The sequence below is a fragment of the Oncorhynchus masou genome, chromosome 28 (assembly GCF_036934945.1).
Source record: "Oncorhynchus masou masou isolate Uvic2021 chromosome 28, UVic_Omas_1.1, whole genome shotgun sequence".
Taxonomy (NCBI): Eukaryota; Metazoa; Chordata; class Actinopteri; order Salmoniformes; family Salmonidae; genus Oncorhynchus; species Oncorhynchus masou.
In genome coordinates this window covers 64,332,808-64,346,410 of record NC_088239.1, presented here as the reverse complement: position 1 = coordinate 64,346,410, position 13,603 = coordinate 64,332,808, and the positions used below count along the sequence as shown (strand labels likewise).

The following is a 13,603-nucleotide window of genomic DNA, read 5'->3' as shown; positions in this document are numbered from 1 at the left end:
CCGTGCCCAACCTCACTAATGTTCTTGTGGATGAATGGAAGCAAGTCCCCGCAGCGTTGTTCCAACATGTAGTGGAAAGCCTTCCCAGAAGAATGGATGCTGTTATAGCAGCAAAAGGGGGGACTAACTCCATATGAATGCCCATGAATTTGTAATGAGATGTTCGACAAGCAGGTGTCCACATACTTATGGTCATGTAATGTAGATCTCTCTGTAGTCTAAATAATATTTTAGCAGAATATTAAGCAACTTGATTTCGTATTTCCCACATCAGTGCACATACGCAGCAAGGCATGGTTATCAATTGCGAGGGCAGGCACGCACACACACACTCTCTCTCTTGCCCTTCAAGCCACTTCACCCAAAACCATTGACATTATATAGGCTAATTTAAACGTTTAATGGGTCAATTACACGTTCGCACTCTTTACCATTTCGTCGTCTCCTTCTTCCCCATATTCTTTATTCCCCGTTTCCACCTCGTCGTCTGCCACACTCTTTTCTTCTTTCCCTTCTGCTTTTATAGTTTCGAAATCTGAAGCGTGTTGGCCGTTGAAATCATCGTCATTTTGGTGCTCTTCTTGTATGCCTTCTCCCTCTGACAAGGTTTCAGACCCTGAAGAGGACTGGCTCCCGCTGTCGTTTCCAAACAAGTGTTGTTCCTCCATAATGTTTAAATGTAGTCTACAGACACCTATCACGCCAGCATGTCAAAGTCACCGCGTAGGCTAATGTCTACCTGCACACCTGTCCTTTGAAGTCATGTGGAGGATTGGTTGCACGGACACCGTTGGAAAGTTCCATTCAGTGAGGTCCAGGGGCTACGACACAGCCGTCTGTCTCATCGTTGGCTGAGTGCAATCTGTCTGGCAAAAAGCGCCTGGAATTGGATTCATTTCATAACTCCGCCTACCAAAACATGGGAACTGACCCGCTGTGCGCCTCTTGCATTGGCCCCGATGTGTAATACTCAATCAAATGAAAGAGACTTTTGTGAGTTTTGCTCCTGTTGACACGCAGACATGAACTTGGCCACATTTTAGCAGCGGACCGTTCTTGCAAGGGTAGTACCTGACCACTCTGTAGGGCCTATTATGACCTCTCCCAAGGGTCTCAACCTTGATATGCTATGGGACTGGGAGAAAGTGCACTTTCAATGGGTTTCTACTTTCAACTCCACCACATGCTGTTTCTACTTCCAGCTCCCCCCAGTCTCTCAGGCCTGTATTGGGTGTGCTTTTCGTTTAGATTGTTCAATGCTTTTTTATCCCATTATTATTGTTTGCTAAACTACTTTATCACTTTGTTTGCTGATGTGTTTTGTTTCTGATTTCTGACTCACATACTAAAATGAATTAGATGCCTCTTAAGTGCTACCCACACACACATACACTGATGAGGAGAATAGGGCACTGGGATCGTTTGAAATAATGATAAACAACTGAAAAACGGGGGTCTGATTAATTTGAGGTATTGAGTAATAATGTGTGATGTCCAGGAATTGTTGCCGCAATCATGATTTTCAATCTTTACACAAGATGGATGCAACCAGCTCCAGGGCCTCTAGAAGTGGGTAAACATGCTGTTATTTGGGTGTAGTCATTAGCCTTTGACAGAACTGTCTCTGGGAAACTGTATCCATCCTGTCCTACCTGTTTTGTTTATGCAAATACCATACAAACCACCAAGCCCCCAATACTGACTAACCTTATTCTAAAGAAGAGGTCCAATCTCAATCTCTGGAGGGTTGAAAACCGGACTGGTACCTACCAATGCTGACCCCAAATGAAGTCATAGTTTACAAGTTCCTGGTACGCAAGGGATGGGGAAACACTGCTTTAAAACCTGCCATCTACCTTCTTCATGTGTAGGTTTTCTATCTTAAAATACTCTCAGTACCTGTTCCACAGCTGTACACCACAACTGTTTGCCAGACCAGACTAGTTCTGAATACCAATTTAGTTGATTTGCAGTTGTACTTTAGAGACCTCTCTTATTTACTTGACGTACTGGTCCAAAGGTGATTCAGCTATGACATCACCAAATAAGGCAACTGTTTATAGGCTTTCCAATTCCAGTCCTTGAGACATACTGAGGTCGGCAATATGTTGTTCCAGCCCAGCACTAAAGCACATTTCAAACAATCAACTTAGTCTTAGACCATGAGAAGTGGAATTTGGTGTCTTAGTGCTGGGCCAGAACAAAATGTGCACCCCTGTGGAGCCCCCCCCCCCCGCACACTAATCCAACTCATTTGAATCACCATGTTTGCTACCCTTCAGATTGGGATCCTAACGGAAACCACTGTTAGTTTCGCTATAGTTTCACTATTGAATTCAATTTGGATTCCGGGCTAGCTACACTGTGTTGTGTTCCTTCCTAGTCTGGTCTCTTAGCCCTGAGCATAAGCTGATTTTAACAGCTCCCTACAGTGCGCTGCACATTGTCTGAGGTCTGAAGTTCACCATGACTATGGCTTGCTATGGTCCTGTGTGGCTCAGTCGGTAGAGCATGGCGCTTGCAACGCCAAGCGTCGTGGGTTCGATTCCACCACCCATATGTAAAAGTAGTGGCCCCAGCCGACTTGTAAGTCGCTTTGGACAAAAGCGTCTGCTAAATGGGATATATATTATATTATTATATTAAACTGCCTGTCTGCTACATTACCAAATATCTTCTTATGTGGAAAGTGCACAGAGCCTAATACAATTTTCCAGTTTACATGCTAATAATTTCTGCAGGCGAACACTTACACTGCTGAGGCAAAGATACTGCCATGGCTTGTAATGTCCTACACCTTTTTTGTGCTTGGCAATGAAGATAACTCAATGATATTGAGTTTTTAGAGGACACATTTTTTTAAATTAATGTTGTTGTGTTTATTGAAACTATTGTATCATTCAACATCTCTTGTAATCTTGTTATTTTTTACATTTACCTGTGATCCCCTTTTCAGAGGAAAGTTAGGGAGAAATGCTTTTATTATTTGTCATATTGAATATGGTGTTATGGTGCAATGCTCAATGGTCTGCTTGTTGACATTTGTGCTATCATGTTGTCCACTAGGGGGTAGTGTCAACCAATAGAATATGTGCAAAATACAGTGTGGGTAATAGGGACAAGTAGTGTCTATCTAACATATATCTTCTGGTTTGCGCTTGTAACTTGTGTGATTTCATAACCTGTTTCTGTTACGTGGCCAACTGAGTGCAGGTGGGCTCTCCCATCAACATGATGCTCCTACTGCTCCTGCCTCAAATACACACACACACACACACACACACACACACACACACACACACACACACACACACACACACACACACACACACACACACACACACACACACACACACACACACACACACACACACACACACACACACACACACACACACACACACACACACACTATTAGGAATGTTCCCCCTATTTACATGGTTGTGTGTCAGAGGTGAGGGATGATAAGCAAGTGTTTGAGAAGAGGTGTCTGGTGTGAGAGGAGGACATGCAGATGCACTCCAAGTTCCTGGACTGAAAGGTGACATATTTGTCTTTCCCTATACTCTACCATTACCTCCTACTCTCACCTAGCCCCTTACACTTACACTAACCCCTAAGTTTCCAACCTGACCTGATCTGTGTGTTACAGGCGAAGTTGAAGGCAGAACATGTCTCGTACCTGCGTAAGCACCCGGAGCTCGACTTATTGCGGTTGCTGTTACTACTGAAACCGAGCGGCGTCTTGATCTTTGTCTGACTTCACCCTCTTCCCCTCCCCTCGGGGCGACCTTCAACACACCTCCTCACCTTGAGGACACATCCTGTGGCTGAGTCTCAATAGTTTAGTAGCTTCCTCTCACAGTTACTTTAGTGAGGACAATACTGTTCTGGTTAGCACTTGACGTTAGTATGTACAGAGACTCTCGATCATCAATGCTTTTATGGATGTTTTGTATTTTATTTTGTGATAATGTTTTTACTGTTCTACTGTTTTTGCTATTATTAGCTGCGCAAAAAAATACGATCAACTCTATTGAGTTGAGAGTTACAGTTATGTCAGTTGGTGTGAATAAAATGCAATTTCTTATTTTAGGTATTGTATATTTTCCATGCTTTATTTCTGTTAGGAACTTTATCCTCAAGTGTGATAATTTATCCTCGACTGCTACTTTGCTTTGGCTCTGATGTGATCACCTCAGACATTTGTAAGTTATAAATTAAGGTAATGCTAGGTCTGTATGATCTGGTTTCTGAATGGAATACTGCTGTCAATTGGCCATTACAAAATGAGACAGGACATCATGGTTTTGGTGTCCTTTAAACTTTAACCACTAGTTCTGATTTAACCACAAAAGATTGAAGGCCATGTGCTTATCTTGGTGGAAAGCAGAAAATGTTGCCAAGGACCATCAGGCATGGCAAGTGCTTGTTGTTGCATTATGCCCCACAGGAAGCAAAGTACTGTACTTGCTATTGTCCTTGTCTCCAATGCTGATAAACCTGTGTGTAACACATGTGCTGTTGGATGTGCAAGGACTATCAGCTAAATTAAACGCAAATTACAAAAGATTATAGTGTCACCAACACACTGCTTTCAGTGTTGCAGTTAGTGAGAACGTCAGAGAATACCTACCTCTGCAAACATCGCAGGAAAAGCTGTGTTTCAGAATGTGCTTCTGAAGGATATGCTGGTGGATGCTAGTCAGAGGCCAACACTGCAGAAAGGGAGTCAGCTGCAAGAACCACTTCCTTTATCTAGCAAAAAAACTCTCGAGGGAAGAGGCCTTTCTCCCCACAGCTTAAAATAAATTAAAACAAATTGAGATGCAGGGCAAAATCTCCTGAATATCATGTTCTTAGAAAATATTTAATAAACATTAAACATGAATTCAATGGATTGGACATGATTTGGAAAGACACACACCTACATGTATCTACAGTTGAAGTCTTAAGTTTACATACACTTAGGTTGGCGTTAATAAAACTTGCTTTTCAACTACTCTACTTTGTGCATGACACAAGTCATTCTTCCAATAATTGTTTACAGACAGATTATTTCACTTATAATTCACTGTATCACAATTCCAGTGGGTCAGAAGATTACATACACTAAATTGACTGTGCCTTTAAACAGCTTGGAAAAATCCAGAAAATTATGTCATGGCTTTAGAAGCTTCTGATGGGCTAATTGACATCATTTGAGTCAATTGGAGGTGTACCTGTGGATGTATTTCAAGGCCTACCTTCAAACTCAGTGCCTCTGCTTCAGTGCCTTTGCTTGACATCATGGGAAAATCAAAAGAAATCAACCAATACCTCAGAAAATAAATTGTAGACCTCCACACTTCTGGTTCATCCTTGGGAGAAATTTCCAAATGCCTGAACGTACCACATTCATCTGTACAAACAATAGTACGCAGGTTTAAACACCATGGGACCACAAAGCTGTCATACAGTTCAGGAATGAGACGTGCTCTGTCTCCTAGAGATGAACGTACTTTGGTGTGAAAAGTGCAAAGTGCAAAGGATCTTGTGAAGATGCTGGAGGAAACAGGTACGAAGTATCTATATCCAAAGTAAAATGAGTCCTATATCGACATAACGTGAAAAACCGCTCAGCAAGGAAGACGCCACTGCTCCAAAACCGCCATAAAAAAGCCAGACTATGGTTTGCAACTGCACATGGGGACAAAGATTGTACTTTTTGGAGAAATGTCCTCTGGTCTGATGAAACAAAAATAGAACTGTTTGCCCATAATGACCATTGTTATGTTTGGAGGAAAAAGGCCGAAGAACACCATTCCAACCGTGATGCACGGGGGTGGCTGCATCATGTTGTGGGGGTGCTTTGCTGCAGGTAGAACTGGTGCACTTCACAAAATAGATGGCATCATGAGGTAGGAAAATTATGTGGATATATTGAAGCAACATCTCAAGACATCAGGCAGGAACTTAAAGCTTGGTCGCAAATGGGTCTTCCAAATGGACAATGACCCCAAGCAAACTTCCAAAGTTGTGGCAAAATGGCTTAAGGACAACAAAGTCATGGTATTGGAGTGGCCATCACAAAGCCCTGACCTCAATCTTATAGAAAATGGGTGGGCAGAACTGAAAAAGTGTGTGTGAGCAAGGAGGCCTACAAACCTGACTCAGTTACACCAGCTCTGACAGGAGAAGTGGGCCAAAATTCACCCAACTTATTGTGGGAAGCTTGTGGAAGGCTACCCAAAGCTTTTGACCCAAGTTAAACAATTTAAAGGCAATGCTGCCAAATACTAATTGAGTGTATGTAAACTTCTGACCCACTGGGAATGTGATGAAATAAATAAAAACTGAAACAAATCAAACTCTCTACTATTATTCTGACATTTCACATTCTTAAAATGAAGTGGTGATCCTAACTGACCTAAAACAGGGAATCTTTACTAGGATTAAATGTCAGGAATTGTGAAAAACTACGTTTATATGTATTTGGCTAAGGTGTATGTAAACTTCTGACTTCAACAGTATATAAGGTCCCACAGTTGACAGTGCACGTCAGAGCAAAAACCAAGCCATGAGGTCAAAGGTATTGTCCATAGAGCTCCGAGACAGGATTGTGTCGAGGCACAGATCTGGGGAAGGGTACCAAAAACAAACCTTCCAGAAGGACAACCATCTCTGCAGCACTCCACCAATCAGACCTTTATGGTAGATTGACCAGACTGAAGCCACTCCTCAATAAAAGGCGCATAACAGCGCGCTTGGAGTGTGCCAAAAGGCACCTGAATACTCTCAGACCATGAGAAACAAGATTCTCTGGTCTGATGAGACCAAGATTGAACTCTTTGGCCTGAATACCAAGCCTCATGTCTGGAGGAAAACTGGGGGGCGAAGACTGGGGGCGAAGGTTCACCTTCCGACAGGACAACGACCCTAAGCACACAACCAAGACAACGCAGGAGGGGCTTTGGGACAAGTCTCTGAATGTCCTTGAGTGGCCCAGCCAGAGCCCGGACTTGAACCTGAAGAGAACACTACCTGCATGAATGTACACTGTAAAGTTTGGTGGAGGAGACCTGAAAATAGCTGTGCAGCCACGCTCCCCATCCAACCTGACAAAACTTGAAAGGATCTGCAGAGAAGAATGGGAGAACTCCCCAAATATTGCTGTGCCAAGCTTGTAGGGTCATTCCCAAGAAGACTCAAGGCTGTAATCAGTGCCAAAGGTGCTTCATGTGGTCATGCCAAATGTGGAAAAAGGGCCTACCATACCAACTCGGCTAGCTAATTACCATCTACAGAAAAGACTTTCCATGCAATCTGTTGAGTTGTTGGGTGGGATTAGCTTGCACTCTAGCTAACTAGTTTTCTAACCTTGACTAGCTAGCTACCTAAAGCTGGCAAATTTGCTATGGTCACTACTCGCTAGTTAACATTAGCTGGGCTCGATAATCTTATCTTCCTTGAACCTTGTTCACAGTGTATCTGTGCCCTAGGGTATTCCGTGAGACACCCAGAATGTTAACTTTAGCTAGCCAGATACTTGTATCAACACAAGCACTATTATCGCTAGCTGGATAACAAAACAACTAGCTAGGCCTACGTAGCTATATGCCTAAAATATAGACATTGTGATGATGATAATTGGGGTTATGCTAAATTGTCAAAAATTCTTCTTCTCTGCCACAGATTCCCACATGGTCTCAGGCACCAGGATGGGAAATGCTTACAATAAAGAAATGGATGAGACAGTTGTCGATTTCCATTGTTGCTTATAATGTTAAAAAGACAATACCATTTTTCTAAATTAGCGAGCAATCTAGGTTACTCACCCTACTATAGGCTACAGATCAAATTATTAATCAAACAACAAAAATACTTATTATTTTGTTAGAAATGTAAGGTCTTTTAACAAGTAGACTAAAGTAGAAGCACATCTTTTGTTTGTAACTATTTTCACTTGGTAATGAGTAATAACAAATTATATAGAAATTGATCGGCAACTATAAAGTTATACTTCACTTTAAATAGCTACATCCTGTATTAAAAACTAACTACAACCTATAACAGATATCTCACTTGGATGGAGCGTTCAGAAGCTGATGATTAGGTTGTCAGAATGGGTAACATACTTTGTAGGTACACAATCATTACAAGTAAGTACCGCACATTGAATATAGTTGCGGAGAGTCCCTGTAATCCTAGATTCAGATCATTCAGGCTACTGTTGACTTATCCAGCAGTAACACATATAATTCACTGGCTTGTATGCAAAGCAGTAATTGTTTCAAAACATATCCTACCATGTCACTGATGCGTCATGAAAAAGTGTTGTTTGATGAAGATAATTGTCTGTATAGTTTTTTGGGCCTTTTCCCCAAGCATTGTCCCAGCCATATCTGCTTCAGCAGGAAGAATCAAATTCTTCACAATAGTATGGGGCTTGCCTGTCCAAGCCACTCGGTAGCTCACCATATAAGATGCTTCTAGCCCCTTCTTATTAATCGTATCTGTTGGTTATATACATGTCTTACTATTCAATAGTCGTCTTTATTCTCGCTCAAAAAACTCCCGTGGCATATTTTTCAAATAGTCATGTTTTGTTTGTAAATGTCTGCGCAAGAGTGAAGGTTTCCTGCGAGAGAGTAATGGTTAATGTGATTAGATGTTAACTTTTGACTAGGCTACCTGTATTTGACATTGTGTTGTTATTTCGCTGAACACTAGATGATTTTATTTTATTTTTGGCAGTGAAACGAGGCTACTCATGCGACAGAAAAAACCTCACCCAAATGTACAGCCCTGTTGGAAAATATAAATGTACTGTTTGAAAATATATATACATATTTTAATGTGAATCACATTTTTATTTGGCATACCCCCGACTGCATTGCGAGTACCCCAGTTTGGGAATACCTGCGATAGAGGAAATCAAGTCTAGATTTAACTTTAGCCTGCAGCTTTGATATGTGCTGAGAGAAGGACTGTGTACCGTCAAGCCATACTCCCAAGTACTTGTATGAGGTGACTACCTAAAGCTCTAAACCCTCAGAGGGAGTAATCACACCTGTGGGGTGAGGGGCATTCTTATTACCAAACCACATGACCTATGCAGATATTACATATACTCTGTAGTGTACTTTTTATTTTTTTTAATTATTTCACCTTTATTTAACCAGGTAGGCCAGTTGAGAAAAAGTTCTCATTTACAACTGCAACCTGGCCAAGATAAAGCAAAGTAGTGCGACAGAAACAACAACACAGAGTTACACATGAACAAACGTACAGTCAATAACAAAATAGAAACATCTATGTACAGTGTGGGCAAATGTAGAAGATTAGGGAGGTAAGGCAATCAATCAAATCAAAATCAAATCAAATGTATTTATATAGCCCTTCTTACATCAGCTGATATCTCAAAGTGGTGTATAGAAACACAGCCTAAAACCCCAAACAGCAAGCAATGCCGGTATAGAAGCACGGTTGCTAGGAAAAACTCCCTAGAAAGGCCAAAACCTAGGAAGACACCAAGAGAGGAACCAGGCTATGAGGGGTGGCCAGTCCTCTTCTGGCTGTGCCGGGTGGAGATTATAACAGAACATGGCCAAGATGTTCAAATGTTCATAAATGACCAGCATGGTCAAATAATAATAATCACAGTAGTTGTCAAGGGTGCAACAGGTCAGCACCTCAGGAGTAAATGTCAGTTGGCTTTTCAAAGCCGATCATTAAGAGTATCTCAACCGCTCCTGCTGTCTCTAGAGAGTTGAAAACAGCAGATCTGGGACAGGTAGCAGGTCCGGTGAACAGGTCAGTGTTCCATAGCCGCAGGCAGAACAGTTGAAACTGGAGCAGCAGCACGGCCAGGTGGACTGGGGACAGCAAGGAGTCATCATGCCAGGTAGTCCTGAGGCATGGCCCTAGGGCTCAGGTCCTCCGAGCGACAGAAAGAAAGAGAGAAAGAGAGAATTAGACAGAGCATACTTAAATTCACACAGGACACCGGATAAGACAGGAGAAGTACTCCAGATATAACAAACTGACCCTAGCCCCCTGAAACATAAACTACTGCAGCATAAATACTGGAGGCTGAGACAGAAGGGGTAAGGAGACACTGTGGCCCCATCCGGACATGATACCCCCAGACAGGGCCAAACAGGCAGGTGGGGGGGGGGGGGGCAACTCAGACAGGAAGATCACGTCAGTGACTCAACCCACTCAAGTGACGCACCCCTCCTAGGGATGGCATGGAAGAGCACCAGTAAGCCAGTGACTCAGCCCCTGTAATAGGGTTAGAGGCAGAGAATCCCAGTGGAGAGAGGGGAACCGGCAGGGCAGAGACAGCAAGGGCCGTTCGTTGCTCCAGAGCGTTTCCGTTCATCTCACACTCCTGGGCCAGACTACACTCAATCATATGACCTACTGAAGAGATGAGTCTTCAGTAAAGACTTAAAGGTTGAAACCGAGTCGCGTCTCTCACATGGGTAGGCAGACCATTCCATAAAAATTGAGCTCTATAGGAGAAAGCCCTGCCTCCAGCTGTTTGCTTAGAAATTCTAGGGACAATTAGGAGGCCTGCGTCTTGTGACCGTAGCGTACGTGTAGGTATGTACGGGCAGGACCAAATCGGAAAGATAGGTAGGAGCAGGACCATGTAATGCTTTATAGGTCAGCAGTAAAACCTTGAAATCATCTCTTGCCTTAACAGGAAGCCAGTGTATGATCATTTTTTTTGGGTTCTAGTCAGGATTCTAGCAGCCGTATTTAGCACTAACAGAAGTTTATTTAGTGCTTTATCCGGGTAGCTGGAAAGTAGAGCATTGCAGTAGTCTAACCTGGAAGTAACAAAAGCATGGATACATTTTTCTGCATCATTTTTGGACAGAAAGTTTCTGATTTATTTTTGCAATGTTATGTAGATGGAAAAAAGCTGTCCTTGAAACAGTCTTGATATGTTCGTAAAAAGAGAGATCAGGGTCCAGAGAAACGCCGAGGTCCTTCACAGTTTTATTTGAGACGACTGTACAACCATCAAGATTAATTGTCAGATTCAACAGAAGATCTCTTTGTTTCTTGGGAACTAGAACAAGCATCTCTGTTTTGTCCGAGTTTAAAAGTAGCAGGCATCCACTTCCTTATGTCTGAAACACAGGCCTCTATAGCGAGGGAAATTTTGGGGCTTCAACATGTACAGCTGTGTGTCATAAGATCTAAAGCAGGCCAGAACTTGTCCATGTCGACCAATTTGGGTTTCCAATCTCTCCAAAAGAATGTGGCGATCGATGGTTTCAAAAGCAGCACTAAGGTCTAGGAGCACAAGGACAGATGCAGAGCCTCGGTCTGACGCCATTAAAAGGTCATTTACCACCTTCACAAGTGCAGTCTCAGTGCTATGATGGGGTCTAAACCCAGACTTAAACATTTCGTATACATTGTTTGTCTTCAGGAAGGCAAGTGAGTTGCTGCGCAACAGCTTTTTCTAAAATGTTTGCGAGGAATGGAAGATTCGTACAGGCTGATAGTTTTTTATATTTTCTGGGTCAAGGTTGGGCTTTTTCAAGAGAGGCTTTATTAATGCCACTTTCAGTGAGTTTGGTACACATCCAGTGGATAGAGAGCCATTTATTATGTTCAACATAGGAGGGCCAAGCACAGGAAGCAGCTCTTTCAGTAGTTTAGTTGGAATAGGGTCCAGTATGCAGCTTGACGGTTTAGAGGCCATGATTATTTTCATCGTGTCAAGAGATATAGTACTAAAACACTTGAGTGTCTCCCTTGATCCTAGGTCCTGGCAGAGTTGTGCAGACTCAGGACAACTGAGCTTTGGAGGAATACGCAGATTTAAAGAGGAGTCCGTAATTTGCTTTCTAATGATCATGATCTTTTCCTCAAAGAAGTTCATGAATTTATTACTGCTGAAGTGAAAGCCATCCTCTTTTGGGGAATGCTGCTTTTTAGTTAGCTTTGCCATAGTATCAAAAATACATTTTGGATTGTTCTTATTTTCCTCAATAAGGTTGGAAGAATAGGATGATCGAGCAGCATTGAGGGCTCTTCGATACTGCACGGTACTGTCTTTCCAAGCTAGTCGGAAGACTTCCAGTTTGGTGTGGTGCCATTTCCATTCCAATTTTCTGGAAACTTGCTTCAGAGCTCGGGTATTTTCTGTATACCAGGGAGCTAGTTTCTTATGACAAATATTTTTAGTTTAGTTGTTAGGGGTGCAACTGCATCTAGGGTATTGCGCAAGGTTAAATTGAGTTCCTCAGTTAGGTGGTTAACTGATTTTTGTCCTCTGACGTCCTTGGGTAGACAGAGGGAGTCTGTAAGGAATCTTTGGGTTGTCTTTGGCATCAAGGAATCTTTGGGTTGTCTGAGAATGTATAGCACGACTTTTGATGCTCCTTGGTTGGGGTCTGAGCAGATTATTTGTTGTGATTGCAAAGGTAATAAAATGGTGGTCGGATAGTCTAGGATTATGAGGAAAAACATTAAGATCAACAATATTTATTTATTTGTTTGACAAAACTAGGTCCAGAGTATGACTGTGACAGTGAGTAGGTACAGAGACATGTTGGACAAAACCCACTGAGTCGATGATGGCCCCGAAAGCCTTTTGGAGTGGGTCTGTGGACTTTTCCATGTGAATATTAAAATCACCAAAAATGTGAATATTATCTGCCTTGACTACAAGTTCGGAATAGAAATCAGGGAACTCCGTGAGGAACGCTGTATGTGGCCCAGGAGGCCTGTAAACAGTAGCTATAAAAAGTGATTGATTAGGCTGCATAGATTTCATGACTCGAAGCTCAAAAGACGAACACGTCGGGGTTTTTTTGTCAATTGAAATTTTCTCTCGTAAATGTTAGCAACACCTTCGCCTTTGCGGGATGCACGGGGGATATGGTCACTAGTGTAATCAGGAGGTGAGGCCTCATTTAACACAGTAAATTCATCAGGCCAATCACATCAAGATTATGATCAGTGATTAGTTCATTGACTATAACTGCTTTTGAAGTGAGGGATCTAACATTACGTAGCCATATTTTGAGATGTGAGGTATCATGATCTCTTTCAATAATGGCAGGAATGGAGGAGGGCTTTATTCTAATGAGATTGCTAAGGCGAACACCACCATGTTTAGTTTTGCCCAACCTAGGTCGAGGCACAGACAAGGTCTCAATGGGGATAGCTGAGCTGACTACACTGACCGTGGTAGTGGCAGACTCCACTAAGCTGGCAGGCTGGCTAACAGCCTGCTGCCTTGCCTGCACCCTATTTCATTGTGGAGCTACAGGAGTTAGAGCCTTGTCTATGTTGGTAGATAAGATGAGAGCACCCCTCCAGCTAGGATGGAGTCCCGTCACTCCTCAACAGGCCAGGCTTGGTCCTGTTTGTGGGTGAGTCCCAGAAAGAGGGCCAATTATCTACAAATTCTATCTTTTGGGAGGGGCAGAAAACAGTTTTCAACCAGCGATTGAGTTGTGAGACTCTGCTGTAGAGCTCATCACTCCCCCTAACTGGGAGGGGGCCAGAGACAATTACTCGATGCCGACACGTCTTTCTAGCTTATTTGCACGCTGAAGCTATGTTGTGCTTGGTGACTGTTTCATCCTAA

The 13,603-nt window shown here is 42.7% G+C and overlaps 1 protein-coding gene across 3 annotated transcripts in view; it reads right to left on the bottom strand.

Annotated features, from left to right (window-relative positions):
• The window catches only part of mast4 (microtubule associated serine/threonine kinase family member 4), a 215,220-nt gene extending 214,376 nt beyond the window's left edge, over window positions 1-844 (bottom strand). For all 3 annotated transcript variants that reach the window (XM_064942917.1, XM_064942918.1, XM_064942919.1), the window contains exon 1: window positions 432-844. In XM_064942917.1, coding sequence (XP_064798989.1) covers window positions 432-668 — 237 coding nt within the window. In that variant the 5' untranslated portion in view covers window positions 669-844. The remainder of the gene's footprint in view (window positions 1-431) is intronic.
• Window positions 845-13,603: the final 12,759 nt, after the last annotated feature.